Genomic DNA, 21746 nt, shown 5'->3' with positions numbered 1-21746 from the left:
TCACTGACCACCGGTTCATTCTCTGGAGTCTGTGTGAAGTCTTCAGCCATTCAGAGTGTGATACTGGAACTTTGATATTGGTAACTTTGGGTTGTTTCCAAAACCAAGGGCTTTAGGAAGAAGAAGTGCTAGATCAATTGTATAGCTCCATTTAATGAGGTGGCCCAAGGGTTTCACAAACGTGGTAGATGTCTGAAACCTGGATCTTTGCGGAATTTCCTTCCACATCAAGCTGACATGCTGTTACTTAACTGGAATACAATTCAAAGCAGCATTGACTGACTGACTGAGTTTGGTTTTACGCCGCTTTTAGCAATATTCCAGCAAAATCACGGCGGGGGACACCAGAAATGGGCTTCACTCATTGTACCCATGTGGGGATTCGAACCCGGGTCTTCGGCATGACGAGCCAACGCTTTAACCACTAGACTACCCCACCGCCCCTCAAAGCAGCATTGAACTCACTCAACATTTTGTGTTCTGGTTTGAGACACCAGAAAATTGCAATATGATCACTGAGATGTCCCCTGAAAAACATTTATCAGATCAACAAACACATATGTTTACAAATTTTTAAATAGCTGCCAACAAACACGTTGAAAAAATAGGGATGATGTAAACTGTAAATTTTAATTGTATACACACTAAATAAATATGAAATCCACAAGTTGTATAAAATGGTGTCCCAGAAAATTGTGTCCTTTATAAGTAACAGTGTGGCCTGTAAATGATACTGAACTGTGGTTGGTAGCTGCCTGTCATAAATACTGAGACAGTAATTAACAAATAACACCAAGAGTTGTAGTTAATCATCTTGTGTCAAAAGGAAGCTGATACTGTCTCAAATAAGAAAAAGTATTGACAAGACTGGGTATTGAAACAGTGTAGAAACGTAAGTTTGCTAATGTATGCATGTTTGATGTCAAGTTCGTTACTTAGAAAATGCCAGGTGAAACCAATTTTCAAATGTTCACCTCTCAGTATCCTCTGTTATATTAGTCAGTGTAGTGAGTGTAAATTTTAATGACAAAGTTCCATTTTCCATAAGTACCCACTGGACTCCAGAATGAATATTTCCAGGCATTGATGTTTCAGAATCTGTTGTATCATTCAAATGTTTTTACCAAATATTTCACAAAATCAGCTTGATTTAAATATCAGACAAAAATAAACATATTTCATTTATTATTCACTCTCCAGTGATCCCATGGCTGAAAAGAACTGCTGTAAAACAATCGAAATATACATATTTCCTGTCAAGGTGGACCTGTGAAGGTCCAGGTTAGAATATTGATCTTCAGTAACCAATGCTTGTTGTAAGAGGCAAGTAACAGGCTCGCTGACTTGGGCGACACAATTCATCGGTTCCCAATTCCGCAGATTGATGCTCATGCTGTTCACTGGATTGTCTGGTCCAGACTCGATTATTTACAGACCACCGCCATATAGCTGGAATATTGCTGAGTGCGGCGTACAACTAAACTCACTCACTCCTGTCAAGGTGAGCTTCAGTACCCCATGTCAACCGAGTGTAGTGTAGCTTCTAACACTGTGTTTCAACAGGGCACCCTCATCCATCTGCTGAAAGTGGCGAGACTGCTGCGGCTGGCCAGGTTGTTACAGAAGCTGGATCGCTACTCCCAGTACAGCGTCCTCGTCCTCACGCTACTCATGTCCATGTTCGCGCTGGCTGCTCATTGGATGGCCTGCATCTGGTTTGCCATCGGCAAGAATGAAATTGAAGATAATCCAATGAACCGGACTGTTGGTAAGACAGACCTCTTTCTGTGAGTGCATCTGTGAGAGGGATCATGATGTGGATGTATAAAAAAACAAAAAACATTCTTGTTATTGAGGACCTCCGTTTCTTAGAGTGATGAAAGTTTTGTATGTGTCACAATGACAGATAGTTTCATCTTGTAAGTGCAGTACAGCAACCTTTTTGAAATTTAATTATTCAACCAGACCAATTTTACTGCAATTTTTAGTGAGGCAAAAATAAATATGGAAATTGTTAGACTCTAGTTGTGATTAATGCATTAAAGTCCTCTTGAAAAATGGAGACCGCCTTCCGCACCCAAACCAATCATACAGGATGCTTTATCAGACCATCTTGCTTTGTAAACTGAGTGAGTGAGTTAGTTGGGATCAGTGCCACATTGTACAGTATTCAGATATATCAAGTCAGCTCGATGTGAGAGGTTTGTTGTTTTAACACATCGCTCAGCAATATTCCAGCTACATGACAACATGCTAAAAAGTCTGGACCAAACAATCCAGTGATTGACATCATGAGCATTGTTCTATGCAACTGGGCGGGAGGAAACCCCATAGTAATGGAGGACTTAGAAGTTTAGAGCTTTGACGAAACCTACTGCCAACAATGCTGACAAACTAAGTATGATAATCATAGAATTCTGGCACATCTAAGGGATGTAACTCTGTATCTGCTTGATAGGGTGGCTGTATGAACTAGGGCACCGCATTGAGAACCCGATTGTGAATCACACCATTGAAGAGCTTGATACCATGACATCGTATGTGACGGCACTCTACTTCACCTGCAGCAGCCTCACCAGTGTGGGTTTTGGCAATGTTTCTGCCAACACAAACATTGAGAAAATATTCTCAGTGTGTGCTATGCTTGCTGGAGGTAAGACTCCTACATGTATCCAACTCAGGGGCTGGTGGGATTTCAGAAATATTTTCCTTTTAACCAAGATCAGCTGCTGAGCATGACACTAACATGACAAATCTCTGATAAAAATATAAAAGCTATAAAGGAAAATTAATAAGCCATGACTTGCATTGAAGATAATTATTAACAACTTGACAAATGTTTATCACACCCTAATATTCAGGAGAAAATAACACTTGCCATCAGGTAACTTTCTTGTTATAGTCTTAAATTGTTCGTTCCTAGAACTGGATGAATCTTCAAAGGTACTTTATTGATTGACGTCTATACATTCCAAAAGAGAACATACCGGGGTAATTACTGTTCCAGCCATGATGCATGCTGTCATCTTCGGTAATGTCACTGCAATAATCCAGAGAATGTATGCCCGGCGCCAAAACTTTCACTCCAGAACAAAGGACCTCAAAGATTTTTTCCGTACCCACCACATCCCCAAAACTCTGAAACAGCGAATGCAAGAATACTTCCAAACCATGTGGTCCATGAACAATGGCATTGACCTTCATGAGGTAGGTTGTGAGGCCAAGGTCGGTGTAGGCTTTGGCAATATTATTGAGAACAGCTGCCCCAAACTATTTGCTGAATCTGTGCCTTCTTTTCCTCCTTGTTCTTTATGTGAAATGGGGATAAATGATGCACTGTAGATTATGTCAAAATGACAATACTATTGTTTTGCAATAGTAGGACAGCTTTGTGTTTAAACAGCTCACTGATCATCCTAGACTCCTACATGTCACGATCAAGGGGATATTGTTGGACTATTGTCAATACTAGCATAAAATGTTGCTCGCTCATCTTCTGAAGGGAAGGTTTGACTTAACTAACAACATCTAGGCCTCTTTCCTCAATCAATGGAATTGCTACAGTCAATATGTCCATGTTGTCTTTCAACAGTCATTGATGCTTTCTGGATTGGTTGAGCTGAACAATACTTTAATAGATGAAACTTTATGTTTGTTGTCAGATTTTGAAAGACTTCCCTGAGGAGATGCGTGGTGAGATCGGACTTCACCTGAACCGTGAGATTCTCTCCCTTCCCATCTTTGAGAGTGCCACCCAGGGCTGCCTGAAGTCGATCACCCTGCAGACACGCCGAATCTTCTGTGCCCCAGGGGAATTTCTCCTCCACAAGGGCGACGCTGTCAACTACATCTACTACCTCTGCAGCGGTTCCATGGAAGTCCTCAAGGATGAGATGGTCGTGGCTATCCTCGGTGGGACTTCATAGCTTACCTCAATCAGTTTCTGTCATCAACTTGAAAATGATTTCTGGAATCACAAACCTGTGAAGATGAATTTGTTTTGGATATCAACAAAATATTAATTCATGCTGACGTTCATGTGTACTATTCTGACAACTAGGTAAATACATCAGTTGATCTAACCAATCTTAAGATGCTCATGTTACTCTTTATGAGGGGGGCGGGTGGGGTAGCCTAGTGGTTAAGCATTCGCTCATCACACCGAAGACTTGGGTTCGATTCCCCATATGGGTACAATGTGTGAAGCCCATTTCTGGTGTCCCCTGCCGTGATATTGCTGGAATATTACTAAAAGCTGCGTAAAATCATACTCACTCACTCACTACTCTTTATGAAGCTCATAAATAATGTTTCATAATTCAAACAAATCATGTTCCAGGAAAAGGCGACCTGTTCGGTACTGACATTGCATTCGAGGAACCAATCAGCATCTCAGCCTGTGACGTGCGATCACTGGCGTACTGTGAACTTCTATGCATCAACCTTAAGGGTCTGCTGGATGCACTTGCCCTATATCCAGAATTCTCTGAAAAATTTGCTCAAGAAATTCAACATGACCTCACATACAACTTAAGAGAAGGTCATGATGACTCATCCTCTATAGTCACAACGGTAGTTGTCTCCCTTCTTTGTACCACTATTTGAACAGAGTAACTCTTGTATGTGAATTGTAAAATGTCATCTTTGGGGATACTAGACATGAATACGACCCCTCTTTATTTGCTAGACATTAGATGAACTGGCTGTTGACAAGTTCAGCTATTATGCCAGATGGTACCTTTCGTGTCATGTCCCAGGAGTGCCGTAGCCTAGTAGTTAATATGTTCCAAAGACCCTGGTTTGATTCTTTTCATGGGTACAATGTGCAAAGTCCATTTGGATGTCTACCACCATGATATAGCTCGAATATTGTTAAAACCAGCATAAAAGTATACTCATTCACCCATCTTCCATCTGTCTGTACTAATATGTCATTTGGAGGATATCTTGGCAGTTCATGCAAGCATCAATGTTTAATTTATATATTGTAAATATGTGCTGCCTGAAGTATTGTCTTATTAGACCAAATAAATCAAGGGCCATGAGACTTGTGGGTGTTTAATTAGTAATATATGTGATGGGTGCTCACACTATCACCCCATGGTATATCTACCCCAGACATGATTAGCTTGCAGGCCGCTGTATGTCTGTTCACACACCATCAGGTGAGAATGTCATCCTTTCAAGGAGTAGCACCAGTGTTGCATGTGACCCTCCATTGTTTGTGTCTGTAGGAGGATGAGGAGGAGGAGGAGGAGAGCCCCATCGCCCCTGTCATCACGCTGCCCTCCATCTCAGAGGATGAAGAGGAAAACACAGATGACGACGATGATGATGGCAAGGCTGGGGGCATCATCAACAAGCTTCAGTTCGCTGACGAAGACACTGACCAATCAGACACACGAGATCATTCGTCGTCATCCCCGCTACTCAACCAGTCTGACAGCAGCTTACATACAATTGTCCCAAATGGAGATTTGCAGGGATTATCGAGGTTTGTCCCCAGATACAGTCTGTCATTATTCCCCTTCAATATACAGACACCCACTGTCAGTTTAGTCAATGTTTCCTTCAGCAATACCCATAAACTGTTCATGTCCAGTATTAATCACAACAGTATTAATGTGTCCAGTAGCAATTCCCTCACAGTATTTATGTGTCTAGTAGCAATTCCCTCACAGAATTAATTTGTCCAGTAGCAATTCCCTCACAGTATTAATGTGTCCAGTAGCAATTCCCTCACAGTATTAATGTGTCCAGTAGCAATTCCCTCACAGTATTAATGTGTCCAGTAGCAATTCCCTCACAGTATTAATGTGTCCAGTAGCAATTCCCTCAAAGTATTGATGTGTCCATTAGCAATTCCCTCACAGTATTAATATGTCCATTAGCAATTCCCTCACAGTATTATTGTGTCTAGTAGCAATTCCCTCACAGTATTAATGTTCCCAGTAGCAATTCCCTCACAGTATTAATGTGTTCAGTAGCATTTCACTCACAGTATTAATGTGTCCAGTAGCAATTCCCTCACAGTATTAATGTGTCCATTAGCAATTCCCTCACAGTATAAATGTGTGCAGTAGCAATTCCCTCACAGTATTAATTTGTCCAGTAGCAATTCCCTCACAGTATTAATGTGTCCATTAGCAATTCCCTCACAGTATTAATTTGTCCAGTAGCAATTCCCTCACAGTATTAATGTGTCCATTAGCAATTCCCTCACAGTATAAATGTGTGCAGTAGCAATTCCCTCACAGTATTAATGTGCCCAGTAGCAATTCCCTCACAGTATTAATGTGTCCAGTAGCAATTCCCTCACAGTATTAATTTGTCCAGTAGCAATTCCCTCACAGTATTAATTTGTCCAGTAGCAATTCCCTCACAGTATTAATGTGTCCAGTAGCAATTCCTTAACCCTGTGTTGTCTCCGCTTGTGACAGCTCTCATCTCGCCGGACAGAGTAGACTCCCGCGGTGGTTTGCCACCCAACCCCGCCCACATCAAAGGTACGGTCAGACCTAATGTGAATATTTATTTGAAGCTCTTGACTGTTTTGAAAAAACAACTGGCTATACAGGGTGGATTTCATATTTTTCATATTTCTTAGTACAAATGTAAATGGTTCCCAGATGTCGTGAGTAGACTGTCACCACAACCAGTGTGGGTTGGCTGTTCATCAGTGTTGTGAATACAGTGTTGCCCTAACAACTGATGTTTATTAGTTCTTCCCAGGTGTTATGAGTAGACTGTCACCATAGCCAATGTGGGTTGGCTGTTCGTCAGTGTTGTGAATACAGTGTTGCCCTAACAACTGATGTTTATTAGTTCTTCCCAGGTGTTATGAGTAGACTGTCACCATAGCCAATGTGGGTTGGCTGTTCGTCAGTGTTGTGAATACAGTGTTGCCCTAACAACTGATGTTTATTGGTTCTTCCCAAGTGTCGTGAGTAGACTGTCACCATAGCCAATGTGGGTTGGCTGTTCCCCAGTGTTGTGAATACAGTGTTGCCCTAACAACTGATGTTTATTGGTTCTTCCCAGGTGTCATGAGTAGACTGTCACCAGAACCAATGCGGGTTGGCTGTTCATCAGTTTTGTTAATCCACATATTATATGCATACAGATTGCCTACTTCAGTTGAATGTGTTCAAATCTGATGGGGTTTATGTACTGTTGGAGGTTTTTGGGATGTATTTGTTTTTCAGACCATGTTTAAAACTTTTACAATTTTTGATTGACAAAAATCTCATCCTGAATTATATCAGTGAATATTGACATTACTGAAGGACATACATCGTTCATTCACAGGACCGACATGGAGAAAGAAGATGTTCTTCCAAACAGAAAACCAAGTCTTGCCACAGCAGAGATGCGCTTCCCCACAGGTGGTGTGAAGCGGTACAGACAGAATCGTGGTGGTGGTGCTGCATCTAAAATACGCGGAGGTCGACCTATGCCTGTTTTAAGTCAAGGTAGCAGGATTCTGCCAGAAAAAAAACTATTATGCGCCAGGGCCCTTTGTACCTCTAACTTCCTAGCACTGTCTGTCATCACTGTCGTACTTGAACATAGATGTAGGTCTGTCTTGCACTACAACTGTCTTCTACTGACGAGATTCTACCTTCTTCTCAAAATACACACTGACAGTGGTACATGAGACAAGTAAATGTAAATGAATACAATAAATACCAAGATAGCACGGATGTACAAAGTGACATTGCAATGATTTATAATACATACACAAAGATATATTATGAATCATTGAAAAGCGTAAATGTTACAAATTAGATTTTTTATTTGGAGCTTTTTGGAAACAATTCTAAAATATTTTGCTAAGTTACGTAAAGTGTTTGTTCTTTTGAATTTGAGAAGATTCGCCATTTTTGACAGATTCGGACATTGTAGAAACTGATACCAAGTGACTTTTGAAAAATACCTGATTTCTATTAGCCACAATTAATGTCACCAACAGTCACAAACTCCTTAATCTTTACCTGGTGTTCCCCCACCGTGATATTGCTGGAATATTGCTAAAAGCGGAGTAAAACCAAAACTCACTCACTCACTCACTTAATCCTTACAGTACAGTGAGCTACCTGCAGTTATATATTTGTATATACTGAGGGAAATGAATAAGGGAACGCTTACTTGTTAAGGTGAAAAGGCGGTGTTCTTCCAAATGTTTAAGGAACAATTTAACCATAATGGATTGAAAACATTGCCCCCAAACGCATCCTCAGGGGTAATTTTTCATGTGCAGTTTAAGCACGAGGACTATAAAAGCGTGGGAACAATTTTTAACACAACAATGCCTCGAATTCGCAAGACACTCAAAACCTTAAAATCATGCCACGTCGATACCATTCTGAAAATGAGAAATGGCAGGCAATCAGGAGTATCAATGGTGGGACATCAATTTGTGAGACAGCAAGAGACTTTAACCAGTCAAAAAAGTGTGATATCGTGACTGTGGAACTTATACCGCCAGACAGGCGACGTTAAGATAAAACGTGGTCGTGGTTCCAATAAAAAACGTCAGCACGAGAAGATCGTCATTTACTGTTGATTTCCTTGCGAAACCAGTTCAAATCAGCTTTAGAAAATAAACACTGAGTTCAGAGCAATAACACAGTTACGAATAAGCAATCGCACAGTTCGAAATCCGGTAGTTGATACAAAGTGTCCCACGTCGATGTTAAGAAGTGATCCGGAGGCTTGGGGGACACACCAGATACTGACAAATCAATTGTAGTGTGCGTGACCTTTTAACAAGGCTCTCACAAAGTCAACTGTCAATAAAACATTTTTTTCTATATACTCATGCATGCCCTTATTCATTTCCCTCAGTATTTTCACACATGTGCACAAACACAAACACACTAATCAAATGGGTGACCTTAACATTGAACCTAAAACACTGGCCTCAGCCTCTGCCACTTTACTCTTACCCTCACTGAAACAACAAGAATGGGAGAATGGAGATAAATATAGCATGTAGAGCTATGTTAGTCATTTAAATAATGGTAATACTTGTTGCTTTGCCAGTGTCCAACCAGCGGTCCCAGGAGGCAGTCCTTGTCCACAGCTTACAGGTAGAGATGGAAGGAACTAGGAATGCCGTCGAGACGTTGGAACACCGTATAGATGCCATGTCTCGGGAGGTCAAAAATATAAGTCAAAATGTGGACTACATATTGAAAGCTATCAACTCACTGTCAATGCCCTCCGAGTCACCATCACCTTCCGGAAGACAGCATTTCTCTTACGGCCATTCACCTGACACGGACGCTTCATCATTAACAGCACAGGTGGGATCCCGCCACAATAGTTACAGTGACAGTATACCCCACAGTCATCCAGGGCGGTCCTCACTCTCACCAGCCTCCAGTGTCCATGGAAACAGCCCAGGGGAGGCAACTCATGGCGGTGGCAAAGGGGGGAATTTGGAAGCATTATCAATCAGGACATTGAGGCATAAGAGGCCTGATGATGCTTTAAACATTGCAGCCAAACAAAAACTAGGGCTACCATTTTCAGATCCACATTATCGTAAAAATGACAATTTGCATGAACTTCAACCGTCAACTAGTGCTTCTAAAGACAGTTTTCAGTGCCAGTCAGAGACAGGGGGATCAACACCGAGTCCGTGCTTTCAGGATAGGAGAGACTTTGCTGAATTTGAAGGCAAAAAGGGTGTGGCATCAGCAGCTCATCCCAGCCAATCAGAGGCAGTGTTTAACTTTGTCAACGAACTCACAGAGCCTAAGACAAAAATATTTGTCAGTCCTGAAGATGTTTCCCTGGAGACAACTGAACTGTGATACATTGTCAGATTGTGGTCCTCAGCCGACACTTGTCCTATTTGTACTTACATTGCCTCATTGTTACAATTTCATCTTTGATCGTCACTGGAGAGAGAAGTCATTTAAGAGATTTTGCAAGATTATGAAGACGTTAAAAATTTACCACACTGTTATTTCAAATGGCACTTCATTCTTACCGTTACTGTTTTAATACTGAAAATCTGTATCTCAAGAACAATCCCTGATGTGTTAAATTTCTACATTTTACAAAGGAAAATGTAAAGGTGCAGCGTCTCTTTACTGAAGTTTTTCTAGATGAAAAATTTCTTCACAGGACATATAGTTCCTAATGTAGAAGATTGGGTTAAGTAAATGGCTAATCCAAAGCAGGCTTCACCTGAGATTTCATTTAGGACAGCCTATCTCAGTGGTATCAAACACTTGATACACTTAAGAGCTTGGCGTAACAAGGCTTTCTCCCACAGTGGGAAGCTAATTTCAACATCAACACAATGATGTTTCATATATTTAGCACAAAATAAAACATACTTATAATTGAAAGTCTGGATCTTTTTTCAATTCTCTTACCACTAAATTTTGTTAAATATTAAAAGCACAAACTCATTTAAAGTTGCTATCAATACTGATAAGTTTTTGAAAATACTATAATCAAAACCTGTTTAAACTATATGAGTAAAACTCGCGTTCCCACCTTTTTCTTTTTCTTTCGCCAACTACTTAACATTTGAGGAAATAAAAAACAAATTGAAATTTGAACTTGTTAGAATTTTCAAATACCGTACATGGACCCTAAAACTTTGGACTAAAATCCATAAGCAAAATTGAGAAAAAAGGTCTGGCTAAATAGAATGTAATATCTACATATGAAGATTGAAAAAACCTGTGATGTTCGTGAATTGACGCTGCACCTTTAGACCTGTGTCACAGCTTGAATACAGATTCCTCTGTTACCATCACTGCCAGCAGCATGACAACTGTGGTGGGAACACTGCTGGGCATTTCATTCATCTCACCATGTTGTAGATGAGTGTTTGCCATGTTGAATTTGTAGTATATTTACTTCATGTTTGTGTCAAGGTTCTCATGATCGATAATGTCACTGATTTTCTTCAGCTTGTCATTTATCACTGTTTGTATGAACTTTAAATGTGGTTGTCATTACAATGCCAGTTTGCTTCATGAAATACTCAACATAAGACTTCACATCAGAGGTGTTCAACTCGGCATTAAATACTCATCAGAAGACCTCACATTAGAGGTGTTCCACCTTTCATTAAATACTCTTCAGAAGACCTCATTTATGAGGTGTTACAATAACCCTTCAGTTTTCAGTGGATAATTCACATGTTTATGTGTATTGCAGTTTGACAGATTAGTCAACAAGCAGCATTGTGGGCTGTTATTACCATGTTATCTCAGCTGAAGGATTTCAAGTTTTTTGCTTAATTCTTTAGACAGTTCAAGTCATGGATGTTTCCTGTTTTAAGGAAGTTCCTGCTTGTTATATCAGCAGTGACTACACACTACTACAGCTGTTACCATCATTAAGTCTTGACCATTCCACCAACACACCTACCTACCTACTCACCTTTCCCTACTCTTTGTGCTTGCCCACTGCTTGCAGCTTGTCATACAAGTCTAGATCTGTGATTCTGCAAATACAAGCATCTTACCTACTAATTAGGAATCTTACTGAATTCATTTCTGATTATTTGAGATAAAATGAACCTATAATTGTCGAAACATCAGTTTGAACACAACAGAGACTTGTGATGTGTTGAAATAGATAACATACAGACATCTTGAACACACATGGGAACAGTGAGCTGTTTCCAACAATACCTTAAAGGAAACTAAGTGACAGTAATTAGACCCGTACGCTTGGTCTGTGCTGAATATCCCTGACTGATTACAGCAGTGAGGGATCAGGTTGAGATTGTCACATCTACCCGCACATATACCACTCAGACATAAGACGTCATGGGTGGCCAAGGTGTCGGAGGCGCCACAGTTCACCGAGTTGTGTTTCTTGAGAGTGCTTGAAATCTTAAATCAAATCCTTAGTTACCTCCATTGTGTGTTTCTGATTTTGTAGGCACTTTACCCGCTTCCCCAAATGGTCAGCATCTGAGACCTCTATGACCTAATGCTTCCTTCCCACATCAAGCTGGAATTCTGTTTAAAGTGGCTTTCAGCCCAATTCATTCATTTATACATGTACTTTATAACATCCAGGTGTAAAATCTCAATCAAATGTTTCAACTGCATTACAATGTTTCATTCACAATTTCCAATTTCTTTCAAGTTAACTGATTAGTTTAAACTTTCCCTGTAAACTTTGTATAAGGTTGTGACTTAAAAATACTCAGCCTTGTTAACTTTCTACATATTTTGAAAAAAAAAAGATATTTAAAAAAGATGTGTCATTAAGATATTTTAAATATGTGATGGTTCATTTGACTACCTCTTGTTCCTTGATGTTAGATGTCCATGTGGATTTATCAAGTGTTGTCATGGTTACTGTAAGTGTTCATGATGTCAGTTTTATCAGTAATATCAGACTTGTCTATCCAGCTGGATGATCATGTCAATCAGGATTGGCAGAAAAGTTAATGTTCAGACTTTATGAAGTAAATATCTAAGGCCATTTGGCTAAATTGTTAGCATTGTGTCATTTTATGAGTGCTTCTGGCTACAGCTGACTTAGCAAGTCTTGACGTCTGTTGTGAAGCATGAATATGTAAGAGTTATCTCCCTGGAGGGTAAAGTCATGATTTAATGTGGTCCAAATATGGTAAACTACAGTGTTACTACTGACACAGTGACATGTATATGTACTGGAACATCCCTCAGACGATTCCATTTATGATTCTTGAAGATTTATATTTCCTGGCTATATCTGTTGTTGTTACTGAGGGCCCTAAACATGGATTTCCTATCCACAGGACCACCCTATTAATAATATACTAACACTTTTTTTAAAATATTATAAATAATATATCGTAAAAATAGTCATAATTATGTGTTTAGAAATCCAGTTGTAGTTTTTCTGAAGGATTCCCATGGTTTACCCATCCTGTATCCATCATTACCGTCCTTTTACCATCCTATAATCATTGTTATCGTCCTATTTCCATCTAAGGTGAGTAAATGTTGCTTTATGCCATCAGCAACTTTGTGGTTATTTACAGCTGTCTAGGTAAGGAAACAGGCTAATTCAACTTATGCATTATCATATTTCAACAGTTTCTGCATATGTTCTGCACTAGTTTACACTGAAGCAATTCACTGTCCAGAGTTGCCTCCCTCATATGTGCCAGGATCTAATGATTGTGGGCTCAAATCTCAGACTTTTACTCTTGGTTTGTCAGCTCCCAACAATTTGGTTTCACTAAGTGATAAACTACGACCCTTTATATCAAACTGATGCATTAAGATATTAACTGAAATAGTGCTTCATGTGCTGAAGCTATATTAGAACTTACCTCACTCACTCACTCGTCACAGTTACGAAATGTATTATAGTTGTAGATGCTACCTGGAAATTGACCAAGTCTAAAGGGTTAAATGCCATGGTGAACACTGTTACAAGTGCACCAAGACAGCCTGTGCTGTGGAATCCTGCCTGTTGCAGACAGCCATGTGGTTGATAGCAGGAGCACCTGTTCATGTCACTGTGATACCATGGCTGTATTATAGGTATAAAACTGGCTGTATTACAGGTGTACGAACAACATGCATGTTCACGGATCTACTTTGGTTTGGATATGAAGACTACTCTAGATGGATTAACGACATATTCTGGCGAAATGAGTTTCATCAGTTCTTGCAGAGTTCACTTTTGAGCAGGACACTTCATCATTTTTCAAACAAGTATATTTGTTTATTTTATGTTCTATTACGGGAAATATTGTTTTCATTTTAAGTATTATGTATAGAAATATCTGTTTATATATTTATCAGCCCTGTTTTCCAAGTTGTTCCTGAGTGTTGGCGGCTACGTTCATGTGATATTGACCCCTGGGTAATGTTTGTCCAGTTTCTTGCATGGCGAGGTTGGTGGGGGGTAGGTGTTGCACCTGGAGAACAAACCCTACAGACACTTACAGATGTTCCACACTCAACAGACAGTCCACAGATCTCTACTATCTACAGACACTGCTCTCGGGACCCACCCCTCCAAGTACTCAATAGATTTTCATACAGACGCTCAACACACTATATTAAGAAACTTTACACACATTCAATTGACATTTCCACCCCACATGGCCCCACCTCAATCCCACTGAGCCCTACACTCCCCTTCCTGCCCCACTATGGATCACCACGGTCACCCCTTGGAGACCCTCTTTGGAGCCCTAGCCTCCCCATTCAACTTGGAGCCCCATCTTAGTCATCTTAGTGCCCCCTATGGCTCTATGGAGAACACACACACAGCCACGTACCAACCCACCCAACCCCATCCTACTTGGGGCCCTACCCTCCCAGTCCTACTTGGGGCCCCTCCACGGAGCCCCATCCTACTTGGAGCCCTACCCTCCCAGTCCTACTTGGAGCCCCTCCACGGAGCCCCATCCACTTGGAGCCCTACCCTCCCAATCCTACTTGGGGCCCCTCCATGGATCCACACCCCACTTGGAGGTCTACCCTCCCAGTCCTACTTGGAGCCCCTCCATAGAGCCCCACCCACTTGGAGGTCTACCCTCCCAGTCCTACTTGGAGCCCCTCCATGGAGCCCCACCCCACTTGGAGGCCTACCCTCCCAGTTCTACTTGGAGCCCCTCCATAGAGCCATACCCTCCGAGTTCCACTTGGAGCCCCACCCCACTTGGAGGCCTACCCTCCCAGTCCTACTTGGGGCCCCTCCATGGAGCCCCACCCCACTTGGAGCCCCTTCATGGAGCCCCCACCCCACTTGGAGGCCTACCCTCCCAGTCCTACTTGGGGCCCCTCCATGGAGCCCCCACCCCACTTGGAGCCCTACCCTCCCAGTCCTACATGGAGCCCCACCCCACTTGGAGGCCTACCCTCCCAGTCCTACTTGGGGCCCCTCCATGGAGCCCCCCACCCCACTTGGAGGCCTACCCTCCCAGTCCTACATGGAGCCCCATGGAGCCCCCCACCCCACTTGGAGGCCTACCCTCCCAGTCCTACATGGAGCCCCACCCCACTTGGAGGCCTACCCTCCCAGTCCTACATGGAGCCCCACCCCACTTGGAGGCCTACCCTCCCAGTCCTACTTGGAGCCCCTCCATGGATCCCCATCCCACTTGGAGGCCTACTCTCCCAGTCCTACATGGAGCCCCTCCATGGAGCCCCACCCCACTTGGAGCCCTATCCTCCCCAGGCTACGCCATTCAGATGAAGTATTTCCATGGTGCTACTCCGTGTATATAGTAGGACGTTGTATTGTCAGTACAACTGTTTCTAATGTTCAATTTTACATGTTTATGTTGTGGTGAATGTTTAAGTTTTCCAGATTTATCAGTGTTAGATACAGATAAACAGTTTTGACTTAATTAATATTGCTCAACTTTTGTTAGGGATCCTAAGATATATTGCACTATTTACATGTGTAGATCTGTATTGACATACAGCTGTAACAGGAATACTGAATACCTTTCAGAGTGGAATTAAACCCAACTCACTCACTCGCTACAGCTGTAACAGTGTCTACATGTGTTCCTTTATTTTATGCCATCAGTATATTTGCATTTCTTTGAAACAAAGCTGACAATTCACAATATCTTGTAAACACAATTCCTAAGTTAGAACCTGGTCCGTTTTTCATGGATCTGAGACAACAAACTATATTATCCCACCGATCTCTTTTTACATATTTGTTTTCTATCATCTAAAGTTTCTCGGCTACTCATGTGTAGTTTTTTATTCCTGGGAGTTCATGTTCATTTACATGTACATCTTGTCTAAATGATCTGTTCCAGGACAGTAACTGCAATAGGAATGAATTCAGTCATACTTAACAGTAACTGAAGAAATCGCTAGAGACAGCCCATCATAACCTGTGACATAATATGCCAGTGTTGAGGGGACCTGAACATGGAACTGATCTTTGATTTACATGTGCAACAATCAAGAATATAGCCCTTGCAGTTGAAGGTAATAGTTACAATGTGTCACAATACAAACTCAGCATGGTTGCCCTGTGAAGATCTGGGAGACTATTTGTTTCAGTGGTGAGATTTGCAGTGGTGAGATGTCCTAGATTCCCAACTGAACCACATTCATGTTAGTCACTGGGCACTCTGGTCCAGACTTGATTATTTATGGACTGCAGTCACATAGCTCAAACATTGATAATTGTGACATTAAACAACAAACAAATAGTACTACTATTTAACTGTAAACCAGTGAAACAGTAGAGTTATGGACACTTTAAAGTAGCCACAGCACTGAGGGGAGATAACTCTGGAGCGGAGATTCAGTCTTAACACTGCTTTAGCTTCACCCAGTCAGACACAAGTCACCTCATTTATCTGTCTGGTTTTACCTCATGTGTTTACTTCAGTTTTATTTTGCTTACATTTAAAAACACATACTTTTTGACAAAGTGTGGTATCTTTGTGAGTTGCACTGAAATAAACTTACAATCACCTTGTCATCATTCCTAGTAATGGTGTTATAATTGCTGGTTGATAAACTCAATGATTTATGAAAGAAGAAATGAAGATCTGTAAAATATACTTCATTTGAACAGGTTGGAAACATTTAATGACACGGAGTCAAGGATGTGCAGACAAATGTGTGGGGTTGTATCCCTTAGGTGTCCCACGATGATAGGCTGACTATCGTCCCACAGGAATGGGTTACACAAGGCTGTCCACCTCTATTATGATTGTTACTTCTGATATACAAGACTTAAACTGGCATAATCAACATTAGAGACATGCATCCATGAAAATAAAGCTTCCTGAACATGCCTAAGTTCTTGCACTTAGTCTGGGAGGTGGGGTAGCCTAGAGGTTAAAGTATTCGCTCATCATGAAGACCTCCGTTCAATCCCCCACTTGGGTACAATGTGTGAAACCCATTTCTGGTGTCCCCTCCGCTGGATTATTGTAAAACTAAACTCACTCACTCACTCTTTGCACTTCCAAGACCAATTTAGAATCATCAACTGCTTCTGCTGATTGTGTGACATCAGTCTGTGATATCAATCCGTGTCCATAAAGGCAATTCTCAGAAAGATAAATAAAAAAAATGTGATGTACGTCTATACAAGTATATTTTCAAAACATGCATTTCAAGGGTTTTCTTCTGCTAATCTGCTAATGTGTAGGTTATACAGTGCATGATGTTGGTTCATCCATGAACCATATCACACACATGTTATCTACCAACAGATATATGTGTTATCTACCAACATATACAGTGAAACCTGCCAACACCGGCACCTGTCTTAACAGGCACACTGTCAAAACCGGCATAAAAACTTGGTCCCGCCATTTTACAACGATATTATGATAATTAAAACATTGTCTAATCCGGCACCTGTCTATTCCGTATTACGGCATGACTTTCCTGTCCCAACATGCAATTTTAACTGTACTTAAAAGTTAACACTGTCTAAACTGGCATGGGTAGGAGCGGTCTAATCAAGGACTCGTAATCCAATACACTAATTAATCCTCAGGGCACGCCAAATAATCTCGGCACATTATATTATAGAGATAAAGAGACTGACGAGTGTAACTGGCAGCCATGTTTGAAAATGATGTAACTGTCTAAACCGGCATTTTATTTCGGTCCCATGGGGTGCCGGTTTAGACAGGTTTGACTGTACATGCGTTATTCACCAAGTTATCTGTAGACATGCATGTCATCTACCTTTCAGTATCAGCTTTATTCCCGCTCAGTTACATGCCTACTCTGGGGTTGCTTAGCAACGCTGTGAACGGAAACTTACACTCATGTTGAGTCTCGAGATTGCGATCGCATACGCATTAAATTAATTTTTTTAAGGTCATATTTTAAAAGTGACCATGAAGTGTTCATTCCAAGTTCTGCTTATGCTTGCATTATCCTGCTATTATTTTCTAGGATGTATACAATGCGGATGTCATATACAGAAAGGGTAATCCATTGTGATTTATTAAGGTCATGTGTTGCTTAACATCTTCCAGTCTCTAGGTATAGCTTGATGGCAACCTTAAATTATGTTAATTTTAAAACCAGATGTTGTTTAAATCAGTGGTAGACTATCATGGTAAATCCTAAACAATAGGATAGTTTATTAACCCAGTGATGAAATGGTTATCCTGTCAGTTATACTGAGGAAAGCAATGAACTGTACAAGGCATCCTCAAACAATGGTAAGTTTATGTTACTTAAGAATTGAGCAATTGTACCCATTCTCTGTCCACCTCATCTGTATGATGGTCTCAGATAAACCTGTTCTTGTTTCTTGTTGATCTGGAGGCTTTCCTGTCATGTTCGCTGTTGACCTTCATGGCCATAAGGTTGGCCATTGTTGAACAAGTCTGTGACAACCCCACACTCACCCAAACTGTATATGGTCATTTTTACAATGGTATTAAACCTGATTATCAAAATAACAGTTTGTTTTGGTGTCTTCATTTACACTTGTCACTTGTAAAGTGGATTTTGATCCCCTCAATTGGGGCTGTATCAGCTGACCCATTCAGGAGGCTAGAAGCATCAGCTTTAAACATGATGACCAACTTCACAAGGAGGCTAGTAGCCATAGTGTAAAACACAGTTGACTACCTGTAAAAGAAAGCTAGTTACTGCATTCTAAAAACATATGACCGAAATTACAAACTGGCTATTTACAACATCCTAAAACTGGTTATTTGCAACACATGTTATATTTGGCATTACACATTTTCAGTAAAGTACACATTCTGGAACTTTTATTGGGTTGAGTCCCATCCGGGATTCGAACCCCCACCCTCAGAGTCAGGCACCTGTTATGGCCAGCACACAAAGTCAGCTGACTAACACAATCATCCACTGTGGCTTCACTAAAACGGATGTGGGACAACTGGTAGTCAATATAGCTACACCACGGACTTTGCGTACCCTTTCGATAAGTGTAAAGTGTTCATTTGCAGTATCCTAAAACCTACATGGCCATCATTAAAACATGGCTATCTGCAGCATCAAAAAAAACCACTTGACCAACATTACAAACTGGCTATTTATAGCATCCTAAAACCCACATGACCAACTATAGTATTCCCAGACATTATTGAGAAAGTTGTTTCGGCAAATATGAAATATCTAATACATGTATATAAATTATAGCAGTTTTACTTAAATTAATATGTTGAGATATGATCTCTTACAGTCTAAGTGTCTTTTCAGTACTTTGTGATACCTCCTTGCCATTCAATACAGGATCGAATGCGCCTAGGTACACTACCGATTAAAGTTTGTAGGAAATGGTGTGACATGCAGCGTGTCCCCTTTCTTCATATCCTCAATATTTCTAAGTCCTTCTTGGCTTATTTTGTCCTTCATTAGTACCCACACATTCTCAATAGGGCTAAGATCTTTAGCTGGGCCAGTCTAATACTTGAACAATTTCGTCCGACAACCACTGTTTTGTGTAGCCTGCAGTGTGTTTTGGGTCGTTATCACTTCATACAGTGTTCGGGCCGTTGGAAGGAGGTGGCCATTTAAGATGTCAACATATCGTTCCTTCGTCATATTTCCAGTGGAAATACACAACGGCGTCACTTCATGTGATGATATCCCACCCCACATGTGAAATTTCGGGCTGTGTTTTGGGCGTTGGTAGATTAGTTTCACTGTATATTTTGTCCAAATGTTCACGCAGTTCGGAAGAGGCCAGACAGAACTTTCATCAGAAAAGAAAACATTATCCCAATCTTGATTTTCGTGAGCCCTACGCGAGTTTAAACGTCTTCCTTCCCAGATAGCATTCGCACGTTGGCCCAACGTTGCAATGTTGGCAAAAACCATTGCCAACGTTGGGCCAACATCTGAATGCTATCTGGGTTTTTGTGCATCGTTCATCAATGGTGAGGGAATTCCGCGCTTTTTCACCCAGTTAAGTCTTTGTAATTCTTGTCTAAGGATTTCATTACATCCTCTATTAAACATCTCGTTTCTTCTGATATTCTTAACGCCTTTTTTAATTTACCTCTACTCACAATCTGACCAAGTCGCCGGCGATCCGTAGTACTGAACTTCTTTGGCCTCGCTGCCCCTGTCTTGTGCTCAACATAACTCCTGACTGAACATTCTTAAAAGTTCTGTATATACAGTAGACAGAGGAATGTCATGTCTACCAGCTAACTTATTTTGCATTAGTCACATCCCTTTCAAAATCATCCAGAACCAGCTTTCTTTTCTCTTCAACAAAGGAAGCCGTCTGCTACACCAGGGGAGATAACTCTTGATGTAGTAAGGTTCATTTTAAGCCTACAAGAGTTGCGTCCCATATTGAGTACCTTACTACATAATGTAACACCTATTTTAAAATTCTATTATCAGCATTTTCTCAACAAAAATGTTCTCAATAATTTCTGGGAAAACTGTAACACAGAAATACTTGTCCAGTCTACATCTGAATCTGGATTGAAGCTGACAACTAATAATATCACGCTCAGAGACTATATGTGCACTTGTCTGTGAATCAGTGGCAACCTATTCCGCTCACAGGTTGGTATGAACTATAACGATGGACCAGCGGTGACACTGCCATCGTGATTTTGAAATAATTTTACTGAAGCGTCGTAAAATAACTTTCACTGGCCAGGTTCAGAGAGAGCGAGAGCGAGAGCGAGAGGGGTGGGGTGTGGTGGTGGTATATGATCTTTATCTTAAGACGGTGAATATGTTTCACATTTGTTTTAGTATTTCACACTTGGTTTATTTTATAATATGGTTCGACCAAATGCAAGTGGTGCGGACATTACAAGCCGCACGGCGATATAGTAGATATATATGTGATGCATTGGGGCCTCAAGAATGCCATGACACATGAGGACTGGGTACACGATTAGTTTGTTCCGGAGGCTTGTCGTGTGTCGGAGGCTTGTCGAGCGAGGATCCTGGTCGAATCGATGTCAGGCGGGCGACACCTGCGCTTTAATGAGAAGCATACAGGATTAAGTTCGATATGAACGTTTACATCCAAGTCTGTCTCGTGCATGCTCAACTCATTCACCCATCCGTCTAACCTCAAACACTGTTCTATAACAACTGTTAAAGTCCACCTCAGTTGACTACAAGATAACACAAATCGAAACATTGTGACAACGCAATCTAGGCAGTGGCGCGGAGACTGAACAAACTTTAAGATACAAAGTTTTACTACTTGTGGTTTATCCTGTGATATATATGTGAATATATCATGGGGGTTTAAACGCCAATAGAATTCTGACATCGGTGCCTCTCTTTCTTATGACACTTGTATGGGTGCTGATTAAATTGATATTTGTACTAAAAAAGTAGTAAAGCATAACAATACTGGTCGCAAACAAAATGCCCACCAAAGTTCCAGAAAAAGAGAAATGTTTAAAAACATTCAGCATCCCTTTGAAGTTATCCATAGATCGACAACTAGATGACACCAGTCAGCCAAAAGAACTTAATTTTCATAAAAATATTCAGACAAAATTGTTATAAATAATTTACCCAGTGTGTTTTATAAATGTATACCTGTGGCACCTCATTGTAAAAAAACAAAAGTACAGAAATCCTGAAGCAAATAATTCTTTGGTTATTTAAAATTATGTAGTTCAAAACCAACTTCAATTTGCACTTGTGGTTTTCTCTTAAAAATATGAACACTTTATATTATTCATACTTTATGCTATTTAATGTTTCATATTTCTTTTAAACATATAACACGATATAAGTAGCCTATGTAATCACTTTGTAACTCTGTGTTCAACCAGAAACCATATA

The 21746-nt window shown here is 40.8% G+C and overlaps 2 protein-coding genes across 2 annotated transcripts in view; both read left to right on the top strand.

The window, feature by feature from the left end:
- Positions 1-18400, top strand: part of LOC124273951 (potassium voltage-gated channel subfamily H member 8-like) — a 248216-nt gene extending 229816 nt beyond the window's left edge. Inside the window, exons 8-16 of the mRNA XM_046709298.1 lie at positions 1564-1768; positions 2459-2653; positions 3008-3207; positions 3663-3912; positions 4340-4572; positions 5235-5494; positions 6441-6506; positions 7309-7472; positions 9046-18400. Of these exons, the coding sequence (XP_046565254.1) occupies positions 1564-1768; positions 2459-2653; positions 3008-3207; positions 3663-3912; positions 4340-4572; positions 5235-5494; positions 6441-6506; positions 7309-7472; positions 9046-9821 (2349 nt within the window). The 3' untranslated portion in view covers positions 9822-18400. The remainder of the gene's footprint in view (positions 1-1563; positions 1769-2458; positions 2654-3007; positions 3208-3662; positions 3913-4339; positions 4573-5234; positions 5495-6440; positions 6507-7308; positions 7473-9045) is intronic.
- Positions 14235-15221, top strand: LOC124273923 (proline-rich extensin-like protein EPR1). The gene has a single exon (XM_046709265.1). It carries the CDS (start codon positions 14235-14237, stop codon positions 15219-15221), a length of 987 nt encoding a protein of 328 aa, XP_046565221.1.
- Positions 18401-21746: the final 3346 nt, after the last annotated feature.

This window comes from Haliotis rubra, unplaced genomic scaffold, assembly GCF_003918875.1.
Source record: "Haliotis rubra isolate DU_JTF1 unplaced genomic scaffold, ASM391887v1 Scf186, whole genome shotgun sequence".
Taxonomy (NCBI): Eukaryota; Metazoa; Mollusca; class Gastropoda; order Lepetellida; family Haliotidae; genus Haliotis; species Haliotis rubra.
The sequence above is the reverse complement of the archived record's forward strand: the minus strand, read 5'-3'. Positions and strand labels throughout refer to the sequence as shown.